The sequence below is a fragment of the Elgaria multicarinata genome, chromosome 1 (genome assembly GCF_023053635.1).
Source record: "Elgaria multicarinata webbii isolate HBS135686 ecotype San Diego chromosome 1, rElgMul1.1.pri, whole genome shotgun sequence".
Taxonomy (NCBI): Eukaryota; Metazoa; Chordata; class Lepidosauria; order Squamata; family Anguidae; genus Elgaria; species Elgaria multicarinata.
This window is the reverse complement of record NC_086171.1, coordinates 208462959-208480937: the sequence shown is the minus strand read 5'-3', so window position 1 is coordinate 208480937 and position 17979 is coordinate 208462959. Positions and strand designations below refer to the sequence as shown.

The following is a 17979-nucleotide window of genomic DNA, read 5'->3' as shown; positions in this document are numbered from 1 at the left end:
TTTAAAGACCTACATGGTTTGGGTCCAGGCTACCTGCGGGATCGCCTTCTCCCGTACAATCCGCCCCACACCCTCAGGTCATCTGGGAAGTATTTCCTTCACCCAGCCAAAACTAGGCTGACAGGTATTACCCAGAGGACCTTCTCTTCTGCTGCTCCCAGACTGTGGAATCGCCTCCCCAAGGGGTTTGTCAACTTAACAGTCTTTGAGCATTTAAGAAAGCTATAAAGACTTATCTCTTCCAGGCCTATGCAGTGGAATTTTAGGATGCTTTTTAAGAAAGTTTTAACAATGTATACTATGTTTTTAATCAGTATTTTATGTATTTTATACTTAACGTTGTTCCCCGCCTCAATCAGGATGGAGAGGCGGGTAAGAAATAAATTTATTATTATTCCTATGCTTATGGGAATCCTATGCAGAGCGGCAGGAGCGTTGTGCCTTCCACTCTGCAGTTATGCTATAAAGGCAATTCCGTCCATCTAGTGAAGGCTTCGGGGACAGAGGACGATGGAGGCTGGGACAGCCACAGGATTCCTTGTATGGCCGATGCTGGAGTCTCCTCCTCTCCCTGCAAACACCCCCCTTTCCCAACTCTACGTTCCATTTCCAATTGTGGAGTCATAGCCGGTGCAGAGAGAACTGGGCCAGGGAGAGTGGAAGTGGCGGGGAGTGCAGTTTCTGGGTCCCAAGTTGTAGCCGTGTCCAACCTTGGAGCCCATAAACCAAACAAACCTATTGCTCCCCAGACACTCAGTTAACTTCTTCAAACAGTCCTAAATGAAATAAATTATTTTTGCACATTGAACAGTGCAACAGAATTTATGAACATTTAAAATATTCATAACACTTCCCCCAGGCTCAAATTTTAAAAAGCCTACAACTCATAGAGCATGCTGCCCGATTTTTTTCCCTTTAAAAATTCCATGTATTGAAAATGTGTATTATAGAATGCAATGTTAGTTCCATTCACACACTCTTCACTGCCCTATCCTCTTAACCCTGGAAGCAATAATTCTAATCTACTTGTGAGAATTACAGAGGAAAGGAGAAAATATAGGATAGCGCCTTTGTAAGAACCATAAGCAATAGGGGATGTATTAAAAGAACAAAAAAGACATTTTTTGCTTACTCACAGAGCCCAAGTTTAATTACAATGCATTCTTCATAGCTAATCATAGGTATCTGTCTCTAAAAGATAGCAGATAGCTGAAGCCACTCCCCAGGAACCTTTTGATGCATCTAAAAACACTGGTCAATATCCTATTTAACGCTCATGTAAATAACATTGCAGCAAGGCAAGAGACTTCCAGTGCAATGCCCATAGTATTGGCTGGTGCAATAGGCTTCCTGGGGAAAACCATTGCATCAGCAAACGCTATTGGCATTGCACTAGGTTGCTTACACTAGTGTAATGTTATATATGTTAGCAATAGCGTTGAATAGATACTCCCTATTTATGGTAGGGATGTTGGCTTTTACAAAGACCAAGAGGGTGCTGTTATCTATTTTAATATATGCAGATCACTACTTGACTACTGAGCAGCTCTCTCATAAACACTTATGGGCCTGTCCACACATAACCAATTGAAAACCTGACGGGTTGATAAGTTGCGTGGGTGCACCGCAAGTAGTATGCTCACTTCTTCTGCTTTGGCACACAACCCACTTTGGCTCCTTCATAGGTTGTGGGCTGCTGGGTTGTTTAGCCCCTGAACAGCCCAATATTCTGGGTTCACAGGTGGATCCTGCAGGAAAGTGGAAAAGTGGGTGTGCTGCAGGCAGCATTCCCGACAACCCATCAGTTTTTAAACCAATGCGTTGACATTATGTGCAAACCAGGTCTGTGCCTTGAAAGAAAAAGCTGGTTAACAAAATGAATTATGAGCCAGGATTCTGGGTCAAATTCTACCTCCGCCGTAAACACACCAAATAGCCCTAGGCAACCCATTCTCTCTCATACTCACAGCTATCTGTAACATAGCAATAATAATGGCCTACAATTTGGTCTGCCATCTGTACCACAATGCCACAGGAGTAGAGTGTGCTTATCGGTACAGAATTCAACTTTCCTAAAGTCTCGGCTTTAAATTAAAAAAAAAAATGGAAAAGGCAAGCATTTAGCCCGTGAGTACAAAGATATTTCAAGAGTGCATGAACAATGCCTGCTGAAAGCTCATACCCCAGAGTATGCCAAATAAGATTTTCTGTTTTGGGGCAAGGCTACACTCATGCCTACTTCCAGAACCACACAACATAAGTAGGTCTCTCCCTGGATTGCCTTCGGCTGCAATCCTATACATGTCTACTCAGAAGTTAATCCCCACCCCTCGTTGACAAACTCCCCAGGACATCACTATAGGGAGGTGGCCTTATTTTACTAATAGTATGAGTTTTATTCAATTAAACTAGCATACAAGTTATCTGAACCAAGAATCATATTTTAGCAGTTTGGCTTATGGGATGCTCCCACCAGTGAAAGGTGTGGGGGCGTGTGGCAGAGAACAATTTGTTCCCTTTACCTGCAGCCCCCGGAAAAGCTCATTTAAAGGGTTGGGGAAACCTCCAGAACTGAGTGGAAGACTGAGCAGGGGAAGCAGCAAATGTCACTTCCTCCCCTCCCTTTAGGGCAGGGGTGACAACTTATCCTTCTCCAAGGCCTTAACTACAGAGCCCATCTGGCTAGTCTTCTCTTCATCCCCTTCCTCAGTAATCCTGATACATATAGCTCTTTCCCCCCTGCCACTACTGCTGAAGCTTCTAACCCTTTTGCAGCAAATAGTGAGCATGTTTAAACCACGGTTATATAGACACCATGGTTAGGAACAGTTCACATCAAGATGTTTTTAATGTTTCTAGGATGTTTTTAACAATGTATATTTTGTTTTGGTTGAGTATTATGTATTTTGTCATTGTTCCCCGCCTCGATCACAATAGAGAGGCGGGTAAGAAATACAATTATTTTCACACAACACGCTAATTCACTGTTCACACGACATGCTAAGCCATAATGTTTAGCTCAAAATGCTTAACCATAATTTGAATAGGGCCATAATCTTAGAAGAGGTTTTCCATTCATGGGAAAGGGGGGGGGGGAGAGAGAGAGAAGAATGCCTCTTAAGATAGTGCTAGTCACCTGCAGTGCAGTATTTGCATTAAGAATGTTTAAATCTGCTGCCCAATGAGTTATAATACCATTTTCATTTACTCAAAAAACAACTACCACATAACTAAACAATGTCCTCTAAAAACAATCATTGCAAATCCACTAAATTTGTATTATTTATATAAGGTGCTGAAATCTATCTTTCCTTGTCATGAAATGAGAGCATTGGTTGTTTTATGTGTAGACACAACCTTGCCTACTGTACAAGGATTGCTGATAGTTACTAAGGCTGCAATCCTATGCACACTTACCTGCGAGAAAGTCCCATTGAATTCAATCAGGGTTACTTCAAGTATACATGCATACAATTGCATTGTAAAATAGGTATAAGGTGTGGGTGGGGCACTTAAAAGATTATGTAACAACATTTCTGCAAAGACTGTAGAAAAAATCAAATGTAAAACATATTGATCAAAGTGGTATTTAATGCTAAGCAGTTAAGAGTGGCGATCTAACATTATGGAGCTAACCAATTTGCAACCATTCACCCATAGCCACCAAATAAGACATTTCTCATGCATATGACAAAAGTTCATTTACGTAATGAGGACTGTGTTTTCTGTATACAATATTTTCATAAGTTATGTTTCACAGCCTCCCCCATCTGAGATTAATTCAAACTGATTATATTATATTTTGTATATGCAAACTATTTTATATACACATGAATATAAAGATCCCTAAAAGTACCATTGGGACTACACCCTTGAGCTTTCTGTAAAATGCATAGCTTTCTTTCATACCATTTTAAATATTTTCTCTCAAGTTACCCCAAAAAACTTTACAGGTTAAAGCTGCTTCAGTGTGTGATGCTTTAACAAAACCCAAATGAAGTAAATCTAAACTGTTATATTTAAATCACTTATTTGGCTTTTAAATTAACGAATTAAGCAAACTAATGAAAATTCCAGTCATCTATGCACTCATGGAATAAGCAAAGTGCTCTAAACATGTAGGAAACTTCTTAAACAGGGCTGCAGTGCAGTATTTCTGGTGCAGAAAGATGCCATTTGTTACAGAAGTGACCAACTTCACACTAGAAGTTGAAGCTTCATTTTTCCAAACGCTTCAGATTGCTCGTCAGAAGCAAGAACGTGAAGAAGAGCTGTTTACATTTGAAGAAGGGCTTCAACCCATTTCACTTTCCCTGCCTCATCTTGTCCTTAAAACAAAAATTACATCACACGAATTGCAAGTGTTATACTCCGAGACAAGAACACAGCTGTTTTCAGCCTGTCAAATACAGCTCCATGGTCAGTTAAGATGTAAGGACTCATCTGTCAAGAATCGGCATTCACAGTTGTCATCAATGACTACGGGCACAACCACCCAGGAATCCCTCCCAAGCAATTTCCATTTATTTCTATCAGGCTTGCAGGGAAAACATCCCCAGTGGAACATCTCCAAGTTCTTTTTTTTTTTTTTTACTCCAACAGCCAGTCACAGAGACCAGAGCTAAGCTTGCTAGAAGCCAAATGACTTTATTCTAGTTTTATCATCTTGTCACTAAGCTGAGGTTATTAATAAAGCATCCAATTGATTACTGCATTGACTATATAAAGTATAAAAGTTGCTTCCACACAGAAGATTTGCATGGGAGGGTTGGATTTGCATCCACAGCTGCAAAACAGCCATAACTTTGTAAACAACTTTGCTACTGTACTTGTCAGTGGCTTCAGCGGCCTTACAAGTAACTTAACTAAATGAGTGCTTCGGATCGTAATCTTGGAATTGGCATGGGATGGGTTAGTGCTTAATACTATCAACCGAACAAGTTAACACTGCTTTTAAGACAGTCATGCATGCTATGCAAAGTCCCAAACCCTAAAAGGAGATTACAATGCCGCAACTGAAGGACCTCATGGAAGTACAGGGCCTTTAACTGGGGTAGAAATAAACCCTAGCATGCTTGTGGTAATTACCCCATGATAAAGATGGGAATTCAAGAAGGAAGGTGATTTGTAAATCAAAGTCCTACTTATCCAAGGCAAAAAAAACCCACCTGTTGAAATAACTCCATCAAAATAAGTTATAGTCCAATAACGTTCATGCCATTTCAGTGGATTTGCATTGACAGATATTTCTTCTAACTTGAGATGACCCTAGCAACACAACAGCACTTTTTGTATCTTTTATACCTCCCACATACACACTGTTGGCTTTGAGGCTGTAGCTGTCCCCCAAGCCAGTGCAATTACTGCAACTAGTATTGAAAAATGAAACAAAAATAGAACCTCAGTCAAAGAAAACCTACCTACAAAGTGATCTAATGTCGTGTTTCAGAGGCTATTTTGGTCGTTCTTGAAAATTACAAAAGAAAATGTCTTTATTTCCAGCAATACTTCTGAAAGAACTAGGCCCATCATGAATATAACATTCAGCCCCATATAAATAAGTCACCAAGGTGTGAAAAGCAAGGGGAATTATCTTCAATTACAGCTTACAAGCTTTCTATGCTATATTCTATGCAGAAAAACAACACTGCCATGAGGTTTACAAAATGATCACTTCAACCAATTGCTAGTTTATAAATAGGGAATGCATGTTTGGCTATAAATTAACACAGAAAATAGTCAATGTTCAAGTGAGAGACAGGTTAGGTTTAACTGGAGAGTTGCAAAGAGCTTCAACATCAATTCACTGGCCACCAAAATGTGTTTCAGTAGCCAGACATTATAAACCTTCAGCACAGTAGTTAAAAAAAAGAGAGACTTGTTTTGTTTTGCTAAAAATGTATGACAGTGCATAGCCTAAGTCAGATGGTCAAAGTGATACAAAGCTTTTCAATGCCAATTTGCTGCACTTAAAAAGGGACCCATCTCCCTTTAAGTATGCTTGCCAAGAAAAGAAAAAATACACACAACCAAATTGCAAAGTCCTGAACTGTAGTAAAAATATTTCAGTCACAGACTGATTAAAATGTATATAACTGTGCAGTTCTGAGGTTTAGTGTCCACCTGCACATTTTACTTGGGTTCCTCAATTGTCCCCTTGCTGAGGTCTGTCATTTTGGGATATTTTACTTTCTTCTGGTCCAGCTCGTTCTGAGCCCACAGTAGTAATTTCAGTAATTTAGCCAGCTTGGGTGTCGACTCACGATTTTCATAGTCTAGAACAGCTTGGTTAACTTCACTCCACACCTAGAGAGAGAAAGAAGCAACTTAGTTTAGTACAATATATGCCTATGACAAAGAGAGCCAAAGTGATCCACTGACTGTTGGGTTTTGACCTGGAGGACCAAATTCTTCCATAGTAGTGATGGCCCATCTATAAAATAGGAGCATTAAAAATATATTGCATGGATTACAGGGTATTGTAAAACACTTCGTAAATTACAAGTACTATAAAAATGAATAGTCCTTTGACCAAGCCTGAAGGCCAGTTTCGAACTGCCTTTCCATAAAGGCCTTAATCCAAAACCTGTGAATTTGTATCCTCCAAACAAGACAGAAGACTGTATTTAAGTAAGTGGTTTATAACTGAAGATGAGTAGAGAGTTCATTAGTAGCTGGATTTTAAGATGATGTTTCAGTGTTTGTTTACATATGAGGGCTTATGAACTGATTAAAGAGCAATCATCTGCTTTTAAACTTAGCTGATTCATATTATTATCACCATCAACAACAGTTATATACCATCTCATATGCTAAATAGCTACCAAGGTGGACTTTTATAATACTGAAATAAACCCTCAACATATGTGCCTTTTTGAAAGGAAGTCAGATATAAAACGTCAAAGTTACCATGGGCGGGAAAGCTGTCAGAAATATTTTCAAAGTCATACCCTATAAGAGTAAAACAGAACCAAAGTAACATACCCATTCATTGTATTCTTTGCCTCACCAATTAAAATTTATCACCTCCATTTGATCAACTAAAGTGAATTTATTAAGAGAGCAATCGTATGGTCCCTGGGTGAGTGTCCCAGGGAACATAGGATGGCTCAGAAAACACCATCCAAGTTTGGACACAGCGCTCCAACTTCAGGAGGGAGAGTCTGAGATCCGACCACCACCTCTTCACAGCCCATGCAGAGAGAACTGTCCCACCTGCCTCCCCGACGTCTGAGAGGGGGAAAGGGGGCGTTCCGATGGGCAGGAAGAGGACACCACCAGAGAGGCCAGGATACAATTTATCCTGAGCTTCCTCTAGCCACCTGTCCTCCCCTTCCAAAATGCCCTTGCTAAATGAGCTAAGTAACCTTCCTAACAAAACTAAAAGAGATTAGAGGATGTGGAGGCAAAGATTGCCTGTCCAACTCCTGCCCTGTTGAGTCTAGCCTGGAAGGGCACAAGAATCTCGGAAGCTTCCAAAAATGGGGGCTTTGAAGCAGCAATGGGACTTGCTGTTAGGAAAAAAAATTGTGACATAACCCAGTGGTTAAACTTGACATCCTATTGTGCTTTTCAAACTCTGGGCAGATGATGGAATAACAATACTAATAAAATAAATCAACCTGTAAATGTTTGGAAAAGAGAGAGCCGATCTTAGCCCAATCCCAGCTTACTAGGTGAGATGATAAAAAGCATAATTCTAAAAAGCTACCTTCTCGTTATAATGTAATAAAAGCAAATTTAAAGGTGTCTTTGTAAGACTCATGCAGTTATCTAGTTTTAGCTTCCACAAGGGAAAACACAATTACTTTCTGTCTCTGCATCATGTTGAGCAAGTCTCCAAAAGGCGATTCCTCTGGGTTGTCGAAAGCAAGGAGGGCAAGAGTGCGCTCCATCTCCGTCAAACATTCCCGGCTTTCTTCTCCTTGTTCTGCTAACTGCGTCTGAGCAAATTCCAGTGCAGCTTCTGTCTCACGCTGCCGAATTAATTCAATTAAATGCTGTTGCTGCAGAGACCAAATACAACAATGTAAATAGGTAGACAACGACAAACACAATGAATTCAGTTTCTTTCTTACATTATAGATTAATATTGTCTGCTGATAATTCGTCCAACAATAAGATAAAGAAGCTATCAAATAGTCAGAATTTCAACAGCGAAGGATTCAACTGATTTTAGAGGCTGATGCCTCATGGAAGAAGATTTGGACACATGATATTCTGGTCTCCTCCAACTCTTTGTTTCTGTTATTCAACGGCTAATTGACTTTTCTTGTTCTACAGACTGCAACGTTTTAATGCTCTTCCAAACGATTGCAAGTAGTAGCACATTTAGGAAGGGACATCTCAAGAAAATGGCTCCTGTAACTAACTTTGGTATTCACTGCTTTAAAGCTGCTGCCCAAAGACTTCATGAATCATAAGGAGGAGAACATGGCTGGTCTCTCTATATAAAGGCAGGCGGTGATGGTTTACTATAAAAAGCCATTCACTGAACCTTCCCTCATCTCCTCCTCCATGGCTAACTGATTCTACCATAACCACCCACCATTCTTCCCTGTCTTGATCATGTACGGAAAAGATTATTATTATTTATTTATTTAGAGTATTTTTATCCTGCACCTCAGCCAAAAAGGCTCTCGGAGCGGCTTACAATTGGTCAGTAAAGAAGACAGTCCCTGCCCTCAGGCTTACAATCTTAAAAAGACATGACACACAAGGAAAAGGGGATGGGGAGGGAAGAGGGAAGGTGCAACACTTGGGAAATCTGGTCCTGAACATGCTGCAGGCCCTTCTCACCTCCCAGCATGAATTCTCCCCCTCACTTCTATACCTTAACCATAGTTTAACAGTATGCCTGCATCTGCACAAAGCAACATTAACCCATTTCTCCCAATGTTAACCAGGGAGTGCAAATCTTCAAGTTCTGATTTCAAACTCTGGTTAAGATGGGAACTACGGTATGCACTGGCTATGGTTAATACCACTACAAATGTGATGCTAACCCAAGGTTAAGGCCAACAAGGCAAGGGAGTAAGCATATAGGCCTGTGGACCACTCTACAGATGGGAACTTTTGACACTGTTGGTGATGTCTGCACCAAAGTTCATTAAAAATGCACACCCTACAATAGGCTACAACTCTCCCCCACCCACACTTTGTAATAAAACAGCTGCTCTTAACGACTTCCAATTAGTTTTAAATGCAACCAGTGCCTTTAAATGTGAATCTTACCTGTAAATGGAAGTAAAGATACCGGTTTGTGTCTAACAATTCTGGATGAAGGCTGTTGATCAGTGCAATGGCTTCCTGAATCTGTCCTTTGAGGATCATCTCCCGAATTTTTATTCTTTCATCCAGGGTCTCTAAATCAACACTTGGCTCTATTCCAGATTCCATCCGAAACTTCTCTGCTGCTTCTTTAAAACCTTCTGAAATATAAGAAATTGACTAACTTGTTTAACCCAGGAACTGCGGGGACAAGCGCAGAGTGCAAGTCATGCGTGAGCCATTTCTCCTTTCAACAATGAAGCATGGGTTAACTCTGAGGGGTTTAACCTATAAACAGCCTAGAGTTTCCAGGTTCGCACATCACAAGGCATTCCTGAACTGTTGATTAAAAGAGGAAATGGCTTGAGCATCCCACTTGGCCCCACAATTCCCAGGTTAAACAACCCAGGAATTGCCACCGTGATACCTGAACCGGGTCAGAGCTTTGTTCAATCAAGGATGGCAATATAATATTTAGCAGCAGCACATGGCTAATCCAGTTTTTAAATAAATCTTATATCTGTATCAAAAGCCGCTTAGTCAAGTCTCCAAAGACAGAAGTTGTACAAAAGTGGGACAGCCAGTAAGAATGACAGGAATTTTATTACATAGAGGTATTGCCGGGGTGGGTGGGGGGTGTTCACAGCCAATTTAAGATTTATTTAAAGTAAGTATAACCCAGCTTTCTGCCTGGAAAAGGGCCTCCAACAGATGACAATACTTGAAAATAGATACGAAGTAAACATAAGGTTCTTTTCAAAGGCAGTGGTGGAGGGATGATAATGAAAAATCTCCATTCTCAAGGTTGAAGATGCTGCTGCAACTGCCGGTCTTTGAAGGTTCCATAGTAACCATAATTTCTTATTTTATTTATATGATGCACCCTATAACAAAGTTTCTCAGGTGGCTCATACAATAAAAAGTTTAAAACGTACAATAATACTAATCCCAAAAAAACTAAAATGCCTGGGAGAAGACGAATGTCTTGTCCTGGCAGAATAGGCACAAGACAAATCTCTTTGGGGAAGGCATTACATAAATGGTAGCTCTGTTTTGCCTGGACTTAGCTTCAGTTTATTGGCCTTTGTCCAGTTCATTGCCCTGGATCAGACACTGATTCATAGAATCATAGAATAGCAGAGTTGGAAGGGGCCTACAAGGCCATCGAGTCCAACCCCCTGCTCAATGCAGGAGTCATAAGAGAGAGAGAAAACCACTTGGTGTACAACCAGAGACAGGCAGCACCCCAGGCTTTCTGATCCAGCATGGCACTTATGTTCTTATGAAGGCAGGGCACCACTTCACCAGGGCAGCCAGACAGTCTGCAGCTTCTAACAGGAGAAGCTATAAAATGCCTATACCCCAACCAATAGATATAGCTGCTGCTGAGGTGTTTCAACTGATGGTACTTGAGGAATAAAGTCATTCCTGAGGTATAACAGACCAAGCTGTTTAAACACCGGTCCAGATGACAAATACAACACTACTGATATTGAACAAGTTCCCAGTGACATCAATGCTACTAGAGGCTAGCAAGAGATGAATAACTGCTCTCAAATTAATATGGTTCTATTGATAATAAATTATTTTGGAACCAACTCACTGATGATTACCTGTAACAAGATAATTCATGATCAGGCGGTTCATATCAGCTCTCTGGATGTGCAAATTATTGAGTTTTTCCATCCACTCGTCTTTTGTGATTTCATCGGGTTTTTCCGCATAACTCATTCTTGTCCTCACTAGCAAGAAAGAAAAAAATGAGGATTCAAAAGCTAATTTGAGTAAACAGATACAAAAGCAAAGAACAAATACCTCCTCAATAGCCTGTATAGATCACTCAGTATAAAAAGAGTGATCGAAGATGGTACATAGACCTTTGCTCATTTATAATCACAAAGTAGATGTGGTCACAGTAGTTGAAGTGACTACTGAGAATGATTAGCTACCTTGAAACATTCTAGTGTGCAGGGGTATTGCTGCCATGTACCTACTAGACATTTTTGGTTTGATTTTGGTTTGAATCCAATGTCGCACAAGCAGAAATCCACTTACACAAAAGGGTTTCCCTGTCTTCTTCCCCAAACACACACACCCTATTTGCCTCCTAACTCTCCAGAATAGGTTTGGGGCACACATGTGGGGGTGTAGAAAGGAAAGGAAATATGTTCCACCAGCTGTTTCCCTTTTGTAAACCAGACAGCTTCAGCTATGGGGCGGTATATAAATTTAATAAATAAATAAATTCTGCTGGAACAGCACCATCAGATTCTACACACATCCCAATAACAAGTTAGTGTAATCTTTGACATTTTAAAGGAAGATGGCTGGTACAAAACAGGGCAGCCCATTTACTAAGAAGGACTGGCCGGCGAGACTACATTACGCCAGTCCTTTTACAACTTCATTGGCTGCCAATCCAGGTCTGGGCCCGATTCAAAGTGCTGGTATTGACATTCAAAGCTCTAAACGGTTTGGGGCCAGGTTATTTGAAGGAACGCCTCCTCCCATATGCACCTACCCGGACCTTAAGATCATCTACAGGGGCCCTTCTCCGTGAACCCCTGCCAAAGGAAGTGAGGCAGGTGGCTACTAGGAGGAGGGCTTTCTCCGCTGTGGCACCCCGGCTGTGGAATGAGCTCCCCAGAGAGGTCCACCTGGCACCTACACTGTACTCTTTTCATCGCCAGCTGAAGACCTTTTTATTCTCTCAGTATTTTTACACTTAATTTTAACTTAAATTTAAATTTTACTGTTCTAACTCTGTATTTTAATCTTATATCAATTTTTGCTGCGTGGTTTTATCCTGGTTGTGCTTTTTATACTGTATTTTGTATTCTGTTGGTTGTTTTATTACGGTTTTAATTTCTGTGAACCACCCAGAGAGCTTCGACTATTGGGCGGTATAAAAATGTAATAAATAAATAAATATCTGTTAAAAGCATTTTAGCAGTAGAAAACCTGTTTTTCAATAGGATCCTGAAGGATTCAATACATCAATTTCCACTTTATCTTTCCACTAAACCAGACATCATATAGCAATACAGAACAAATTATCTTATAACACTGAGACTGGAGCTATATGCCTGCTTGCCCGCCCTCCCAAAACAAAATTGTGCATTTAATTTCTCCTTCCCCCTCTGTAAGATCTAGGACTTACCCATTTCACAGGATGGTGCATTAATTTACATCCCACCATGGGGAGGACTCTAGTCTAGCTGCAGAATAACATGGATACTATACAGCATATATTATGCAGGCAAAACATTCCAGGTTTTACCTCCCCATGTTGTTAGTTATAACATTCTCAAATAAGCAGAAGACCCTTCCCAGGCCTACTGAGACCTTGAAGAGCCACGCACTGCCTGTCAGAGTAGACTATTTTGGGCTGGATGGATTGCTCTGGCTCAGTATAAGGGGGGGGGGCAGGAGAACATGCCTTGTCATGAAATCAGGACATGGGTAAGTTCTCCTAAGGGGGAAGAGGAGAGTGAGAAATCACACATCCAATTGCTATATACCATGGCCATATAATTCATGTAATTTGTAGTTATTGCCTAAAAACTACCTGCCTCTTCTCTACATGAGATATACTAATGACTTCTTTATTATCTTAACTCATATACAGGAGACCCTAGCAAAATTCCAATAAGATTTCAATAATGTCCAACATCTGAGCTTAGACCAGACAAATCATCAGGTTCACTTTCTAGACACTACTGTGCAACTATATAATGGAGATGTAAGAAACCCACTGAACGCTACACATACCAATATGCTTCCAATTTCCACCGAGGACACACCACAAAATCCATGGTCTACAACTAAACACTATGATACAACTTACTGTTCAGACAAGTTAAACTGAGACTCACAATTTAACGATTTAGATCAGGCGCTTTTCATACTAACCCCCTCCCAACAAAGTGAAAATACAGAATAGGGCCAAACTGGTACTGATGCCCACTCTGCCCATATGTGTACTCTGGCATCACTATTACAGGATCCAATAACGTCATCCACAATATCAGGGCTTCATACACCTGCTCATCTTCCAATGTGATATATGCCAACAATCGTCAGCAAAGCCCTACTGCATTTTATTTAGGACAAAGAGGCCAATCTCTAATGCAATAAACTGATACAAATCTGACATCAGAAATGGCAATATTTAAAAACTATTGGTGCATATTTCAGATTCCCAGGACACACTGTTATTTACCATTTGGGGGAAAAGTCAAGGAACTTCAAAGACAGATTGCAACATGTAACAGCTTCACTACAATTCATCAAGAAGTTCAACTCTATCTCCAGTGGCTTGAATAGGGACAAAGATTTTTAACTGGCCCAGCAATACAAGGATGCTTCTCTTATCATCTAAGATCTCCTTCCACCCATGACTATATTAACTCAGCATAACCATGCAACTAAAAGCTTATGCCATGATGTTGATCTTTAAGGAGCCACAAGACTTTGTTTTAACTGCAATGGAATAACTGCCCCCCTGACTCTGTTAGAAGACTTACCAACTTTCATCTTAGTACTACTGTGCCATTATGACACGTAGTGACAAGCATCTAATAATTATTAGCAGTTATCTAGTGCTTAAAGAGCAACATCCCTGCAAGGTAGATGGGTGTATTCCACAATTGCAGATGGAACGCTGAGAAATTTTGGCTTTCTCAAGGATACCTGTGGCGTTACACCCCACAAGTCAATTCCAAATGTATGTCTGCAGTTTGTAAGTCTGTGGTTTTTAGAATGTTGGCCTGAGTGGGCGGAGTTAGAATGTCTTGGGAGGGGGAGGGGTGATATATAAGGGAAGGACGGAGGGGATTGAGGAGACTTTTTAGGTACTCTTAGAGTCTTTAGTGCTCTCTGTGTTTAGATAGATGGGTGTATTCCACAATTGCAGATGGAACGCTGAGAAATTTTGGCTTTCTCAAGGATACCCACTGAGATTGTGGAAGAGGCGAGACTGGATTTAGCTCATAGCTCATCTCGTAATGACCTAGTTGCACACATTACTAATTAAGTAAATTGCCATGACACAGAAGTGATTATGCCACAGATCTGTTTGTATACCTAGTTATTGTTGTTCTTTTTTCTTTAAATCCGCTTGTATACCTAGCTATTCTTGCTATTTTTTCTTCACCACCAGGCCCCAAAACCAACTTTCAAACTATTCCAACTTTTTAATAAGTGTCTTGAAGTCTGGCAAAGGTAGCCCAAGTGAGAATGGATGTTTTACTTTAGAAGGTGAGAAGACTAAAGAGATTTCTAAAAGTGTGAATGGAGAGATAGAAATTTCTCTCAATACTAGAACTTCAGATCATCCCATTAAGTCAACTGACAATAGGTCAAAAGGAAATATTTCCTCAAGCAATGCATAAACCTAGGGAATTCACTGCTACAACATGTGATGTTGATGACCAGTACCTCAAATGGCTTTCAAAGGGATTTGACAAGTTAAGGGCGGGGGGGGGGGGGGGAATGCACCTGTTGATGCTTCCTAAATGTAACAGTTAAAAATAACTTGATCAGTATACTTCTGATTGCAAGATGTTGGGGACAAACAATAGTGAATTGTCTTAAATTTGTAAACCGCCCAGAGAGCTTCGGCTACTGGGCAGTATAGAAATGCAATAAAATAAATAGGGAAGGCTATCAACATTGTGTCCTGTTTGAGAACTTCCAAAAAACACCAAGCTAGTCATTTTGGCAACAGAATACTAGAGACTTTGGTCTGATCCAACAAGCCGACTGAGATTTTGTTATAGCAGAAGGAACCAATACAAAGAAAAAATGTTTTCTATGTATGTATCTCCTCTAACTGTCTTAAGAAAAAAAATTGTAAGCTGCCTTGAAAGCCTTTTTTGGCTAAAGGGTGGGATAAAAGTGCTAAAATAAATAGATAAATAAAAAACCTCTAACTAGGCCCAACACACAAAACTACCAAAGTCAAACTGGCACACTCAAATCAATTCAGACTGCAATCCCAAACCTTGAAATAAATTTCAGAGAATTCAATGGAACCTAGGAAAAAGTAAACATGCTTAGGCTATTAGTCTCACAGTTACTAAATAGATCCTGTGTGACCCAATAATAATCAGCTTCCTGTTTATAAAATGGGATGCTGCTCATGATCTGTTGTTGCAACAACGACCGATAAATAACTTTGTATTTGTAAGTCATATATATTAATTCCACCCTGTTTAGTATGTATAAAAGTTATGTACCAGACTGCAAACTGGTGGCTAAACCCACAGCAATACCATCGTCCAACCAATTAACAGCAGCTGTTTCAGCTTTTGAAGGCTGTTGATTCTTGCTGCCATGAATTTTATCTTCTTCTGGAGAACCCTTAGTTAGATCACTTTAAGGCAGACATTTCCCACACAAACACAACTTAAACACTCTTGGGCTCCAAGGGCAAGGCAGGTTGTATGCCTGGATAAAAAAGGAAACTGTTGCGGTCTGTATTGCAAAGTGTATGTCTTACAGTTCGCAGTTATGACCTTGTGAGTTCTTTATGGATTAGAATCAAACCTATCTGTAGCTATAAACTAAAAGGAATTGCTCCAGGCGCTATTAGGATTAAGCACTCATTGCCCCTTCCTTCTCCTATTAAGCAGGGCCTATTTGATATCCAAGGGCACAACCCTATGCATGTTTAGACTGGAAAAAGTCATACAACAAGCATGGGGCTTTTTCTGTCTAAACACGCATTTTTTGTTGTTTATTCGTTCAGTCGTTTCCGACTCTTCGTGACTTCATGGACCAGCCCACGCCAGAGCTTACTGTCGGTCGTTGCCACCCCTAGCTCCCCCAAGGTCGAGTCCATCACCTCCAGAATATCATCCCTCCATCTTGCCCTTGGTCGGCCCCTCTTCCTTTTGCCTTCCACTTTCCCTAGCATCAGCATCTTCTCCAGAGTATCCTGTCTTCTCATTATGTGGCCAAAGTACTTCAGTTTTGTCTTTCCCTCTAGTGAGCAGTCTGGCTTTATTTCCTGGAGTATGGACTGGTTTGATCTTCTTGCAGTCCATGGCACTCTCAGAATTTTCCTCCAACACCACAGTATAGGAACTCCATTTAGAAATGAAGCCCCTTGACACTTTCAAAATTTTTATAAATGGATACAATTCTGAAGTAAACTCAGGATGGTCATAAAAAGTTCACTGAAACAGTTGATGGCATTGGATAATAACAAGTCACTAGTCTTTACATTAACACTAAATAGAAAAAATCTTAATAGAGGCTTTCAAGTTTTGACAGCTTGTTTAAAAAGTTTTTTTTAAAAAAAAATGCCCCTACTAAAGACAGTGAAATTATGCTTAATATGAAATGCGTAGAAAAACTGAAGTTTCTCCAAAGAGTTTTGTCATTCGGAACTGAAGCACCTTTTTCTTTGACAAAACGTGTTTCCTTAAAAAGAGGTCGGGGAGGGGGACGACGACAAAGTGTTCCCCTGTCTAGGTTGTCTTGTCTAATAGACCACGGGGGAGGGGGGGTGGGAATCAGTTCAGAATTGAGGCCTCTTTTAATTCCACGTTGTCAGTAAAGCTTATCTCGTGGTGGTGCCGGTCTGACTTCCTGGAGGCGGGGCGGGGCGGAGGAGAGATGTTAGTAAACACGCAAGCAGCGCGCACACACACACACGCAGAGGCTCGGCCTTTCGGGACAGGGCAGCCTGGAAGCCCATGCAGGGGAAGCGGCAGAAGACGGCGCTGTCTTACAGAGGAGCGGTAGGGCAAGGGAGAACGGAAGGCGCAGAGCCGGCGCCTCTGCGGGCCCGCCACGCCAGACACGCCCGCCCACCGCTCTGAGCGTCGCGTCGCGGGGCTTCCTGTCTCTCATGCCCGACGCAGCAGGCCCAGGCGGGGGCGGGCCGGCCTCGCACAGCCGCCGAGAGACTCCAAGATGGCTTCTTCCCGTCAGTCGCCGCCGCCGCTCCCCTCAGCCGAGTAGGCCGCCGCAGCCCCCACCCTGACTACTACCGCCGCCGCAGCCCCCACCCTCCCCTCACGGGCGCCGCCATTTTACTCACCGACCGGGTCGCCGTCGCCACCACCGGCACCTCGACGCCAAGGCCCGCTCCGCCCCCCTCCTTCTGCCGCTGTCTCTCTCGCGCGCGCGCAGTCCCTCAAGCCGCGCCTCTCGCGAGCGCTCGGCAACCGTATTTCACACACCCCTCCACTCCCTCAGCCAATCGCGTCGCTCAGGGCCTCGCAAGGTCGCGCGGATCATAGAGACGGGAAAGGTGGGGAGGAGCGGAGTTCAGTAAAAGGAGGGAAATACCATAGAGAGGAAGAAGTACCAGACCCTGATGGAAGGCCTAGAACGGCTAGTCTTGGGTAGACACTGAAGGCTCAATCTGATGCATTTTTAGAGGGGAAAATGGCCTACAACTGGGAATGCTGAGAGTCGTGGGGCTTTTTTCCTTATAAACATGCTACAGGATTGTGCCCTTGATTACTTTTATCGTTAATTAGTTATTATTACATTTAATATTTATTATTAAATATATTATTACATTTCTAGCCTGCCGTTTTTCCTCCTGCAAGGAATCCAAAGCAGCTTATATAGCCCTCCTCCCTCTCCACATTATTATTATTATTACTATTATTATATTTATTTGTATCCCGCCTTTTGCCCAATACCGGGCGTCAAGGCGGCCCAGTATTATGCAAACAACAACCCTGTGAG

General features: G+C 41.6%; 1 protein-coding gene across 1 annotated transcript; it reads right to left on the bottom strand.

Annotated features, from left to right (window-relative positions):
- Positions 1-3573: 3573 nt before the first annotated feature.
- On the bottom strand, positions 3574-17408 carry GID8 (GID complex subunit 8 homolog). The gene is made up of 5 exons (XM_063147002.1): positions 17321-17408; positions 10884-11012; positions 9235-9431; positions 7809-8006; positions 3574-6306 (listed from the first exon to the last, which is right to left on the bottom strand). The coding sequence occupies exons 2-5, from the start codon at positions 10999-11001 to the stop codon at positions 6133-6135; spliced, it is 687 nt and encodes a 228-aa protein (XP_063003072.1). The 5' UTR covers positions 11002-11012; positions 17321-17408; the 3' UTR covers positions 3574-6132.
- Between the last annotated feature and the right edge of the window lie 571 nt (positions 17409-17979).

Coding starts and splice junctions, on each gene's coding strand:
- GID8 (XM_063147002.1), bottom strand. CDS start 11,001: ATGAGTTATGCGGAAAAACCCGATGAAATCACAAAAGACGAGTGGATG. Junction 9,432..10,883: donor CATGAATTATCTTGTTACAG/GTAATCATCAGT, acceptor CTTATATTTCAG/AAGGTTTTAAAGAAGCAGCA. Junction 6,307..7,808: donor ACATGATGCAGAGACAGAAA/GTAATTGTGTTT, acceptor TTCTCTCTCTAG/GTGTGGAGTGAAGTTAACCA.